Source organism: Bidens hawaiensis, unplaced genomic scaffold (genome assembly GCF_021521415.1).
Source record: "Bidens hawaiensis isolate Kalapana, Puna unplaced genomic scaffold, B.hawaiensis_p1.1 tig00002839_1, whole genome shotgun sequence".
Taxonomy (NCBI): domain Eukaryota; kingdom Viridiplantae; phylum Streptophyta; class Magnoliopsida; order Asterales; family Asteraceae; genus Bidens; species Bidens hawaiensis.
In genome coordinates this window covers 2,658,165-2,671,135 of record NW_027491153.1, presented here as the reverse complement: position 1 = coordinate 2,671,135, position 12,971 = coordinate 2,658,165, and the positions used below count along the sequence as shown (strand labels likewise).

At 35.0% G+C, this 12,971-nt stretch overlaps 1 protein-coding gene, 1 long non-coding RNA gene and 1 pseudogene across 5 annotated transcripts; 1 reads left to right on the top strand and 2 right to left on the bottom strand.

Moving 5' to 3' along the window:
* The first annotated feature begins 878 nt into the window (after positions 1-878).
* LOC143621322 (putative gamma-glutamylcyclotransferase At3g02910 pseudogene) lies at positions 879-1,497 on the top strand (annotated as a pseudogene).
* Positions 1,498-4,302: 2,805 nt separating this feature from the next.
* LOC143621361 (uncharacterized) lies at positions 4,303-5,327 on the bottom strand. Its single transcript, XR_013151501.1, has 3 exons — positions 5,022-5,327; positions 4,637-4,952; positions 4,303-4,555 (listed from the first exon to the last, which is right to left on the bottom strand). It is a non-coding gene; the product is annotated as an uncharacterized LOC143621361 (long non-coding RNA).
* Positions 5,328-6,412: 1,085 nt separating this feature from the next.
* Positions 6,413-11,614, bottom strand: LOC143621397 (putative ADP-ribosylation factor GTPase-activating protein AGD8). Of its 4 annotated transcripts, XM_077092835.1 has the most exons (8): positions 11,535-11,614; positions 11,307-11,420; positions 10,499-10,503; positions 9,820-10,249; positions 8,677-8,934; positions 8,483-8,605; positions 8,244-8,345; positions 6,413-6,823 (listed from the first exon to the last, which is right to left on the bottom strand). In XM_077092835.1, the coding sequence occupies exons 1-8, from the start codon at positions 11,601-11,603 to the stop codon at positions 6,716-6,718; spliced, it is 1,209 nt and encodes a 402-aa protein (XP_076948950.1). In that variant the 5' UTR covers positions 11,604-11,614; the 3' UTR covers positions 6,413-6,715. The 4 variants fall into 4 exon arrangements, with proteins under 4 accessions (XP_076948950.1, XP_076948947.1, XP_076948948.1 ...); XM_077092832.1 differs by lacking the exons at positions 10,499-10,503; positions 11,307-11,420; positions 11,535-11,614 and having other exon boundaries at positions 6,413-6,632; positions 6,711-6,823; positions 9,820-10,279; XM_077092833.1 differs by lacking the exons at positions 10,499-10,503; positions 11,307-11,420; positions 11,535-11,614 and having other exon boundaries at positions 6,413-6,589; positions 6,711-6,823; positions 9,820-10,279.
* Between the last annotated feature and the right edge of the window lie 1,357 nt (positions 11,615-12,971).

Below are 12,971 nucleotides of genomic sequence, written 5' to 3'. Positions count from 1 at the left end.
TTTAAGTAGATGCTTCCCACGAGGGTTAGGTCCGGCAAAGATGGTTATTCTTCTCAACCTGCAAAACAGACACCGTAAGCTCGTCACTGAGAAGGGGGGGTTCCTCCTTGTGACCACCCTCCGGCGTGAGAATCAGACTAGATTACTCTGAATATAAGTGTATATTGAGAGAAATAGCTAGAGAGAAGATAAGATGCTGATACCGTTCCAAGGTGTTGGAGTATTTATAGCCGAAGGTAGGTTTCCAAGCAGGTACGGCCAGCTGTATAATATTCTTTTTCCACCAACTACGGGCTATGTTCGTGCCACGATGGGAGTTGGTGGGTAGGCAGCGGCTGATAGTGACATTTTGTACTGGAGCGTGCTGCTCCTCGTACTATTGTCGGTGAGCTGTCACCCTGTGATTGGTTCATGGGTTGCTTTTGCCAGATCTTGTCTATTTGTCTATACCTTGGTAGGTATAGTACAAAAGATCTTCTAGAAGCGTACGGACTGGCTCTTTTGGGCGGGAATATTCCCGCCCTGCTCATTCCTTCTTCAGGTGACATTACTGAAGTATAAGAGTTAGTGCCTTATGCGTGTAGCCTTACTGTTAGTGCGGGTAGCCCTCCTTCTTGGCTTGTATCTGCAGTTGCGGGAACAGGCAGGGTACTTTACCAAGGGAGGCTTTCCTGCGGGAACAACTGGCTTACTGCGTGTAAGGTCTTCATCTCTCTGAGCATGGTGGGTCCTGCGGATCCAGTTGGTCTTTGCGCAAACGTCCCTCTTCAAGGTGAGTCTTGCGGGTCCAACATGGCTTTGCTGGGACCTACCTCTTCGGCTCATTTTTTAATATTACGGCAAGTTACAACCATTCATTTTTAATCAGTCAAAAGTTACTGCTACTTAACCAATAAATAAGTAGAAAAGCTGTTTACGTTACGTGATTAGCCAATCGGAGATTTAATAAACTCACCGGAAGTTATGACAATATCCTGCTGCCTCGTGGACGCACCAAACCAAACGCTAATATTCTCCTACGGCACTCTGAAACACGGATTCGCTAATCACAAACTAATGCAAGACCTAATCTCCAAAAACGACGCCGTATTCATAGGCAATTACATCACGGACCTCCTTCTGCCACTCGCCCGCGGTCCGTACGGCGTGCCGTTCCTCCTCAACCTCCACGGCGCCGCTCGCCACCGCGTCCGCGGCGAGCTGTACGCCGTCTCCGACGCCGGAATCCAACGGCTTGATGTGCTTGAAGGTGTAACCCAAGGACATTACGAGAGGCTTCCGGTTACTGTTCGGCCTGAAATTTGTGATTCCGGCGACGGTGAAGTGGTGGTGGAGGCGGAGGCGTATTATGCGCACCGGAGCTTTGCGGAGGATATGTGGCGGAGGAGTGGAGAGGTAGGGTTTGAGGCGTTTGATGGTGAAGTGGCTAAAGAGCTATTTAGAGAATATCGGTTCAAAAATTTGGAAAAAAACTTAACGTCGTTAAGTTTTTTTTAACGGATGTTCAATGAAAACAAATAGTGTGAAAGTTGGGACTAGTGACAATTATTTTCAAAGTTTGAATTATTATCGGCCAACTGCATTTAGTTAGGATTATTAAAATCCAATTCGTCTTTTATAAAAGGAAAAGTGTTTTACAAGCTTATAAAAAGAAAGATAAAAAAAGGAGTAATGATAAGCACTTATTCTTCTACAACCTTGTGGAACCGGTCATTTAAAGCATTCTCATCATATTTCCTATATTTGTGTGAGGGGGGTTTGTAATTATATGGTATGGTTATGAGTTTTTGTGAGTAGAGGAGAAAGAAAATGTTATATGAGAAAGTTAAATTTGGGGTTTCACTGTTCATACCGTATAATATTTTAATATTTTATAAAAGTGGTTGTGAGTGAAAGAGGGAGAAAAGATAATGATAAAGGTATAAAAAGTATTATTTAATTAAACAGGAGAGAAAAAATACAGTGATTTTTAATGTAATTATATGATATATATGGATATATGGTAGGGATTGGTCTGAGAATGCTCATAGAGAGAGCAAAACAAGTGTATCAGCCCAATACTTGCTCTTGCTAATCTCAATGCCCTTACCCAGATTAATGATCACCAAACTCGGACATCAGCCAATCCGATTATCATCCCGCCAACTTTTGGACCAGACCTAACCTAGATAACAGCCCATCTCCAAGATTCAGGTCTATGGAATTTGGAAAGAACTAGAAGTGAACAGAAAAATAAGAGGCCCACACATGTATCATTAACCGAAACTAGTTGATTTCAACATATGTACCATTAACATACACACTTCCAACATACAAGCCTAGCCTAGTTAGCATGTCCTATCATCTTTTCATTTATTCTTCTCACATGCACATTTTACTCTCAATGCTATCATATTCATTCTTTCTACACGCACCTTATTATTTTTACATCACCGTTACTATTTATTATTTGAGAACTAATTTATATAATAATTAATATCAATTATATTTAAAAAATAAACCTAAAATTGCATAAAATCTAATTAAAACAACATCAGCCTAAACTTAAAAATTAGAATAAAGACGTTAATAACTTGACAAAATTAAATAAACAAATAAACTAGTCGTTTGAACTAAATTATTTATTTATTAATGAAATATAATTAATTAAAATTTATTTGTTTATTTGTTTAAGTTATTTATAAAACTTATTGAATACTATTTTTGTATTAAATGGTAACATTTAAAAAGAAAAGAAATATTAATTTGAATGGGACCCATCTAACCGTGTATTTAGACGTTTGTCATGACATGCATCTCCTCTAAATGCACATACACCCAGTGTTGCACTCCATGTATGCGCCCTCCATCTTAGTATGTGCACCAATATGTGTTTGTATTACGGGTAGTCTAATAAAGTTAATTTTGATATGTTTATAAGATTAACTAATTTTTAAACCGAACCTAACCGGTTATAAAGATTAGTGTCTTGCACTAAAAAAACTAGTTAGGAACCATAACCGGTTATTGACAATAAACGGTTTTGACCAGTAGCTTGTTATAGTTACAAACTAATATTTTTAAAACCGGTTAATTAGCATTTGTCATCTCTAGGCGAACGTAGTTAGTTAATAGTCATCGCGGACGCAACTTAATTGAAAACCGAGGGCCGAAGGGAGCTTCTCGTCACCGTTTTTTATTCGGTAATGTAAATTTACTAATAATTTACCATCTCAAAGAATAAAATAGAAAAGAATTAAAAAATATATATATTTGGTTATTCATTGGGGTCATCGTCTCTTTGATCATTCACAAACAAACAAACAGAAGAAACTGAGAGAGATGATATACAGAAGATGGAGTTTGCTCACCGGTCCGGCGGTGGTTCTCGGCGGTGTCGCCATTGCCGTTCTCACCGTCGATTCCATCTTCCGTAAACAAGTAATTATCTTTCACCCCGTTTTCACAAACCCTAGTTTTTCATTCACATATTGATCCATGTATATAGATAGATCCAATAATATTATTATTCTACGATTAACCGATCAAACGTATTGGATTGGCCCAAATTAGGGTTAAACTAATATGGGTATACCAGATCCCTAATTTCTGCATCAATTAGAGATTAATTTTTTTTTTCAATCGAATCATTTCGGTTAATAATTTGATCAAGTGATTTGTGTCTATTGATTGCCTAATTAGGGTTGTTGTTAATTTATTGTTTAATTCTTTAGAGATTAAAGAATTACTAATTTTTGTATCAATTAGAGATTAAAAATTAATTTATTTTTTCAATCGAATCGTTTCGGTTCATAATTTGATCAAGTGATTTGTGCCTTTTGATTGTATTATTAGGGTTCATATTAATTTCTTGTTTAATTTGATTAGGCTCTTTGCTAAATTACTAACTGCAGTTTATTATATGGATTTTACAGAACCAGTTTGCTAAATCGCCTGCGAACAAGCAAGAGCTGATTCCTGCTGCAAAGTAGACATGTGAGTGGTCTTGAATCTCGATTCCGAATGTTTTGACATTTTATTCAGGTTTTATTTGTTGTATGATCTTATGGGAAGTATGTAATTCAGCTTTTAATAATCTACTCATGGAAATTGATTTCATTTGAATAATATTGATGCTTCCTTTTCTTGTTACAACTTACAAATAACAACCCTACTTATTATATCTATACAACGATACTCGCAATATGTCACAGCTTAAGAAACTTTTATTGATGTCTGACACCTTCTCCTCCCTTGTCTATTACCCTGCTTTTGTGAAACCTGTTAACCGAATGGGACATAAACGACCCTTATTGTAGATTTGTATAAGATCGTAATACTAATATTGCACGTCGTTTAGGGGCTTGTGATTTTGAGCTTCTTTTTGTACTCCTCAGAAAGCATCAACTTGGGTGTGGGTATGTTGGAAGTTGTGAATGTTACCGGGCTTTCATCGTTACTTTCGTAAGTTGTTGACCGGCCTTTGACCATCTCAACCTCCCCATTATTCTTCATCACAAGAATGTTGCAAGGAACCTTTTTAGCAACATAGTCTATGAGTTTCTTGTTGTGATGCCTGCAAGTCACATATTCTCCACCGTTAGCGGTTATTATGTTGTTTTTCATTAAAAAAAATGCTAAAGAAGAATTCATCTACCTGTCGAATACGACCCATGTTGCAGACGAGCTCGCGATTCTTTCTAGAATTAGTAACCGTTTTGGGAAACCTTGCCCACTTTCTATCTGTGGTGTCACCTGATTAAATTATATGTTTTAACTTTAAAGTCTCTAGCTTTAACAATTATCAAATCAAGAAAAACATAGTTGTAAAGTTATATTGTATTTTAAGCATAGATTCACTAGTTCGCGACTCTTTTGAAACCGTATATCATTCTTCCATTCATCGGTGTCTCGCATCTTTAGTAAATCCTCATATTTTGTCGACCATATGTCTGTCTCGGTTTTGCAAGAAACTGCAATCACGAAAATTAGTCACCTAACCATTGTTTTATTACCAGAGGTTTGAATAAACATGTACTTACAGACAAAAGTCAGCCATGGTTTTACACCTAATAGAGTAATGGTGCAGCATCTTTCCAGCTCAATGTTCTTAAGGACCCATTCTAGTGTTTTCACCGAAAACTCCTTTGTGGCATTCATCACTATTACCACATCCTTTCTCTGGAACGGTTCATGTGGCAATCGAGGACCGAAATCACGTCCAAGACATTTTCGTTGTTGGTTTGAAGTCGGGTGGAGGCGGTGGTGGCGGAGATCGTGGTCTCTGTGGTGGTGGTGGTGGCTGTTTAGGTGGTTTTGAAATTGCATGTTTAAGGCTGCTGTCATCTTATATTTGAGCAAAGGAGAATGTAAAAGGATTTAGGTAGAGGGTGTTTAGAGTTTTTATAATCAGATAACATGAGCAAGGAAGATATAATTGAATAAGCATGTTCTTGATCTTGGAGGTCAAACTAAGCAACTGATGCCCAACCAAAAGACCTGGATCTATTTTCTAGGGCTTTTATTGTCTAAATGTTCTATGCACTTAGGAGTTTCATAGAGAACTAAACTTTTCACCCAAGTACAATTTTTTGTCCAGTTCTATGCAACTAAGTACTCAAATATGCTCTTGTTTGTTTTAGGGTTAATACAATAACAGATTTCCTCATTGTTCACGAAAATGATTCTTCGACATAGTTTAAAATTCCTAAACGTTCAAAAAAGCGTGTCTCGCAACCCAATTTGTTAAATTAAAGTCTTTCACTTGTCTGAACTCTGAATGCATGTCAAAAACATGTACTTGATTACTTGGAAACAAAATATTAAAAACAATTTGATCTAAGTGACATCAACTTATTTGCACAGAATTTTTATATAATCTTCTTTTAACCAAGTGAAATGAGTTGTTATTTTATATATTTTTAACAATTACATGCACATCTAGATAAATGTACGGACTTTAATATAACAAAATTAGTTGAATTGTTTTTTCGTGTTTTTTTTATTTATAATTTTAAAGACGTAATATTTGAAATTATTTTGAGGCTTTTTTGCGAAAAGAGAAAATATATTGCTTTTTATGTACAACAAGTTTTATTAAGTTTAATACTTAAAAAGGTAAAATGTTTATTTCTTTTAGACCCGTCACTTTACTACTAAACTCTGAAAGATGTAATGCTAATTGCTAAGACAGTGTTAAAAAAAAAGACCCAAACTGTCAAAATCCGACCGTTTTAGCCGGTCCAACTCAGCCAACCAGGCCAGTTCGATTTATTAAAATCGGCCAAACCACACCATTAACATTCCTAGCACATACACACCATTGCAAGTTGTAAAAAAACAAAGTCAGGGCAAGCCCCGCCAAAACAGTGAAAATTGCAGGGAAAACCGTAGTCTTCCCATGTTGGCATCGCATTAAAAACTGTAAAGACAATTTAAGTGTGCAAACATGGCACCAAGAATCTAAAATATGATATAGTCTTAAAAATGTAATACAGAGCCTGTTTCTGAAAGATTTAACCTTATACATATACCTCACCTTCCAACTGCATAAAAATTAAAATGTCCCCAACTGAATCCATAACGCCTCGTACCTCCCTAAATCTTAAACCTTAAAAGCGATTCACACATCACGATATTAAGAGAATTTCCCACTACAAAATATGAAAAAACAGGTACCCTTTACACATAAAAAGATTTTCTTTATAAGGGTATTTCTGTAATTAACACACCTTTCTCACAGGATTCTGTCCTGAAAATCGTTCATAAAGGTCGAGGCTATGGAGCTCAGCTTCTTTCCTGTTTCTCCTGCTATGTTCTTTAGGGATGACATATCCTGTTGTGCCTGAAATTATAAGATTTAAAAGGTGAAATTTCTGAATCAGCCTCCACCATTAAACTTAGAAATGAGCAGAAAAACGGTTAACCAAACCCAATCCAAAATAATTTAACCGAAAATTTTGGTTTTTTCTTTTGAAACCGAATATTACGGTTCAGTGTCATTTATACCTTGTTCCAACACGAACTATAAAACCCAGGGCCAGCGCTGAGTCGAAATACAAAGGCCCTAACGAATAACCAAATATATAAGCTACATTTTTTAAACGACGATTAACGTTACGGATAATAAAAAGTTTTGGCCCAATATACTTAAGATCCATACATATTTTATAAAAGAAATTTTAAAATATATATATGTATAATAAATTTGGCCCCCGAAATTACAGGCTTCTGCTGAATGCCCGACTTGCGCTACCCTAGGGCCGACGCTGTTGTTTACCATGTGACTAAAACGAAAAATCTATTGAGAAATAAATAACACCATGTAAGAACTTGATAAAGCTGAGCAATCTTTTGATCAAAAAATATTGTTAACTAATAATTCAATTATATCTTTTGTTAGAAGTATATAAAATAGTTAAGAAAAATCAAATAAATCATAAGATTGTAAATAGTCAAAGCAATTCCTTAATTTTCTATTATGTTAAAAGGATAAAGATACATTCATAAAACTCAAATAGAATTTTTATTGTATAGTATATCTGTAATAATAAACTAATTCAATTAAATACAAACAAAAAAATAAAAGGCAATATGTCAAGCCTCTGAATAGTTTTACTTCTAAAGCTTTGTTATGTAATTTTTTATTTTAACTTTCGAAAAAAAAAAAATGTAAATTTATTTTTAAGTATATTGCAATCCTACTATTTTTTCTCATTAAAATATTCTATTAGAACGTAAGACAATATTTTAATGAGAAAAAAGAATTACGATTGTAATATACTTTAAAAATAGTTTTCTTTTTTTTTTGAAAGTTAAAATAAAATTATATGACGAAAAAGTTATAGAAATGAAACTCTTCAGAGGCTAGACTTATTACCTTTTATTTTTTTACTTGTATTTAATTGAACTAGATTATTATTACTAAACTTCTTTCTTGTATTTAATTGAATTAGATTATTATTACTAATTTCATGACCGTAGGTCACCGACGCCCAAGTGGGTCAGACCAGATAAAAAGAAAAATCAAATAAATGCATAAGAATGTAAATAGTAAAAGCAATTCCTTAATTATTTTTTTTTGTTAAAAGGATAAAGATACATGAAACCATCGGTCATGAAACCATCGGTAAGTATAGGCCTAAAGTGGGCCCCATTATCAACTGGACCTTTTACGGTGTAAAATTATTTCTTTCTTGAAATGTTATTTGTGAAAAGTGGTAATTGTATGCCAATGTGCATTTAATAGTCGATAATAATAAAACCTGGAAAGACAATCGGTTGATGAGGTCACTGGCACTGATATCAAGGTTAGAATTATCTGAGTCATGACCAAATAGATCAGCACTCAAGATAGCTGCTGAGCCCTATAAAACCAAATAAACAAATAAAGACACAAATGTTTCAGTCATGTGTAAAACCATTCACATAAAAAATGTTCAATATCAATATTATAAAAAGAAATAAAAATATGCCTCACGTGAGATTTGAAGTAATACTGTACCTTAAACTTATCAAGTCTTGCCTGACCATCAAGATCGGCTTTCTCATTGTCTCCAAAAAATTGAGCCGATGAAATAGATTTAGCATTGGAAAACTTCTTTCTTGCTTCATCAGTTTCCTGTACCTATACAACACAAATTGTAATGTTTTAAGAATTAAGAATCATCATACAAGGCTTTTAACGGTATTGCTGACCTGAACTTTTGCTGAAGAACTTTTTTTGGAGAAACCACTGTCCATACCATACTCTGCAAAGAAACTGGATGACTTAGGTGGCGCAACATGACTAAGTGTGTTCACACCTCCAGGACCCGTCTCAACAGGCTGAGAACTATCCACATACTCAAAACGAGATGTATGAGGTGTTGGAGCTGATGATGTCATGCTACTTGCTGAGGTGGACACTTGTACAACTGGTTCTTCAGGCTTCTGATCATACAAGCTTTCACTTGTCTGCATTGAAACAGTCAAATCTAAATTATATAAATAAATACAAAATCTTATGATTCTTGACAATTTAGGCTGGTAAACAAACGAACATGAAGAAACAATGTTGTTCATTCAGTTAAACGAATGGACATGAACACATGTCTCATTAGTTCATTTATGTTCATGAACGTTAAAACGTTTGTTCATTTATGTTCATCAGTTTATGCTTGTTCATTTACGTACGCTAATATATTCATTTAAAATTTTTGGTCATTACAACTTCTAGCCTAGTTTTAATAACTTTTTAGGCCAACACATTGTTCTTCACATTACTTTTAACTAGTTTTAGCTTCGTTATGTCCCCGAACCATTCGTTTACACTGTATCAAACATAAACGAACAAAGCATGTTCGGTTTTTTAACAAACAAACATGAACAACAATGCTCTGTTCGTTAGATCGTCAATATTGTACCGAGGGCGTCTTTAGAGTATACCGAATCAGTAAAGCTATCCTTCTTCTGACACAGCAATGCACTTTCAATAAGTATTGGAAAAAGGTGCTAAATAATTTCTTTCTTCCTTTACTTGTTGTTTGTCGATGTAAAATAATGTCCCATTCAATAGAAAATTATTGAATTTCAAATAATCTATTTCTCGCCATTATGAGTTTAGGGCTATAAACTAAGGATAAGGTAAAATGTAAATCTGATAAGTGAGTTTCTAATAATTCATGAAATGAATTAGAATATTACCACAAATGTAAGTAGATTTGAGCTTTGTTATTCATAGTTGTATAAGCGCTTAAAGTTTTTCGTTTCCAATCGTTTGTCTGTTTGAAGTTATACAAACACTCTCATCATGTCGTTTGGTTCATTTACAAGCCTAGTTAACACGATATGTGTATGTACCTTAGTGCTAAGCTTTCTTGCACCAAGCCCACCAGGCTTTCCAGTCTTTTTTGCGCCAATGGGCTTTTTAACAGTAGCTGTACGGATCGATGTAGCTGCTTTAACTGAAACAGAGCCATTTGTCTCGGGCTTTGCTACAGGGGTCTCTTTTGTGGGTTCAATGGCTTTGAAATCAGAGGGTCCATCAAAAGGTTCAACTGTTTTGGAAGAAACAGGAGATGATGGCAAGGTAACATCTTCTGCAGAACTTTTGGCAACTTCTTTTGAAAGTAACTGTTTGTACAACTCAGCAGCTCTTGAGGTGTATTTGGCCTCAATTTTTCCTCCATCGGTCCATCCGTGTTGCTTGAAGAAGACCTGTGCACGATTGTTGCCACCAAAGCTCATCATCTTTAGCTGATCTGGTGTCCATGAATCTAAATTGGTTGACCTGAAAGGTTAGCAGCTTGATGGTTCAATAAAATAAAAACAACTTCAAAATAACAGTATATGTTCTACCTAAATTGTCAAAAGACCTGCCTTTACATTGCCATCATCAAATCACAACGTTTGTTGGGAGTTTTGATGTGGACGCATAAAACATCATATCGGCATATTTTGGGTTGCATAAAAGTCAATTAAGAGAAGTGTTACTATTGGTATGGTGTACTTTCTCACTCACTTAGATGTTCTCTACTACCTTAACTAAGGAAATGTAAATCTTCTCATGCAGAGTTTGTAAAAAAATAATTCCAATAGGCGATCAAACCAATACAAAACAGCAGTTACTATAAGTTGCTATATAAAACTTGAAAGTGACAAAAGTTCCAAACTAATTGGGAAGACGTCCCAAAATTCCCAGTTCACAAGGTTACAGATTAACAATGTAAACTGCCACAAATGAATGACAGGATAGCATCGATCCGGATTTACAATTTAAACACCCCTTGAAAGCTTTGATTTTTAGTTAATAGCTTATTAAACCAACATTATTATCCAACTTTAAAAATAGTACGTAAAAGTCAAATAGTCATAAATGGAGAGAGTACTAACAGTAAAGTATGAAATTATTCTTATTGACTAAAGAATACCATCTATAAATGCCTACTTAGAGGACTTCCCCTAAAGCAACGACTAATGAGATATAATAATCAATTTAATGATGACGCAACAGAGTAAACTTCAACGACTTTTATGGTCCCATAAATCCTTACCGGTGTGCTAAGAAAACAACCCATAACACATTACAACAACCCTGTAAAATCCATGGATTCATTTCCCTAACTTAGCATTCAAACACATTTAAAGGGTGTTCATCATCACTTGAACTTAATAAAAGTATAAGATTCAAATTAACGAGACCAAACGATCCTCACATATAATAAAGGGGAACAACAAATTAGTACTTTTTAAGCAGATTCTAACTTTTAAGTTACATCAGCCCTAATTGTTGATCCTAAAATCAGATCATCTCATATGCCCTAAAAACAACAAATAATTATACCTACGAAGCTGATATGAACACCGAGGCTGCGATGCGTGGCAGAGCAATCAATACAGAGGAATATCCCGTAGGTCACCGACGCCCAAGTGGGATTCTTGGCGTTACAATCGAAACACATCTGGTGGATCATTTAACAATAATATATATAATAAACACGTATCAGATCAATTGAAACAAAACCCACATAACAGATCTGACGAATTCCAATAATTTAATGAAAAAAAATCTTGACCTTGTTCTCCGATTTGGCTTTGAGCTTCCTGAAAACAGCGGTTTTGTCGGTGAATGTTTCAGAAGCCATTGAAGAATCAAGAAGCTACAGTTCCAGGGAGGAGATTTCTGAATCTGAGATTTGGGATTCCAAATCCTATCTCTCTCAGGGGAACAATAATAATAATAATAACGTATGAAGAACAACAATGGACAACGATGTTGGGATATATGTATATATAGGTCCTAAAACACCTTATTGTTGTTGTTACCAGCTTTTCCTTTTTCCTTTTTAGAAGTTTATTGAAAAAACAAAATTACTATGCTTAAGCTCGAGCTCAATTAGTTTAATAGTTTAGTTCAATGTGGTTCGAGCTTGGGTTACGCTCATTACAGGCTATGGGTCTAAAGCTCAGATCCGACTCATGAGTAATTACTTACTTTTAACATGATACTATATATAATGATAGTGTTATGTAAATATGTAATCATAAGCTCCAGTCCTAATTGAGCTTGATTAGTGAAGCTTGGGCTCGAGCTCGTTTATTAGATGAGCTACAACATGGGCTATAGGCTCGAGCTCAAGTACGTTCTAAACTATCAATATCGGTGATATATCGGTGCTATATCACCGATATATCGGTTCTCGGCCCCCCAGCATCGTATCGGTCCAAAATATCGGTTTTAATATCGGAGCCGATATTATCGCCGATAAGTACCAATATATCGGCGATATTTTACTTTGTGTGTATCGGCCATATCACCGATATATCGGTTGGGCCTGTTATGAGTGTTTTTAAAGCCCATATATATTATATTAAGTTATTAACCCCTAAAATCTTAAATCTGAAGATCCAACCCAGCTCACCTAAAATCCTAAATATGGTGTATGTATGATTTTCGTGCACAATAAGCCTAGTCACCACACCTTTTAATCTAAAACATTGTGTTACGTGTATTATTTTCTAAGAATATTAATTAGTATTCAGTATTGATACGTGTATATTCACTTTTGAAGTTTTAATGTTACTATTAAGTATTAATATTACGAATGTTTTAATGTGTTACATATATATATATATATAACCGATATATCACTGTGGAAAACGATATCTCATGTATCGGTCTTTGACCGATATCCAATATTTTTCCGCATTAACTGCTTAGATTACGTTTAAGCTTGATTTGTATCGATACTATAGTGTGTCAATCTTAAGTAGCTAGTTGACAATCGGCCTATTACACGTTGAAAACCCTTGTTTATGCGTAGTAGTAAGGTTATATTATGGAAATTGTATGTGATTTGTTTGAGTTATATTGTCTTATTAGTTGATTGCAATTGTTTTGCATGTCTTACTGTGTTTTTTCTAACACGTCTACTTGAGTGCCAATTCTCATTTTTAGTCATAGCATAGCCTAAGTTTTCAAAATGTCATCAATTTAAGTCTTTTTGGCCAAC

Coding starts and splice junctions, on each gene's coding strand:
- LOC143621397 (XM_077092835.1), bottom strand. CDS start 11,603: ATGGCTTCTGAAACATTCACCGACAAAACCGCTGTTTTCAGGAAGCTC. Junction 8,606..8,676: donor GTTCTTCAGCAAAAGTTCAG/GTCAGCAATACC, acceptor TGTGTTGTATAG/GTACAGGAAACTGATGAAGC. Junction 8,346..8,482: donor CAAGACTTGATAAGTTTAAG/GTACAGTATTAC, acceptor TTGGTTTTATAG/GGCTCAGCAGCTATCTTGAG.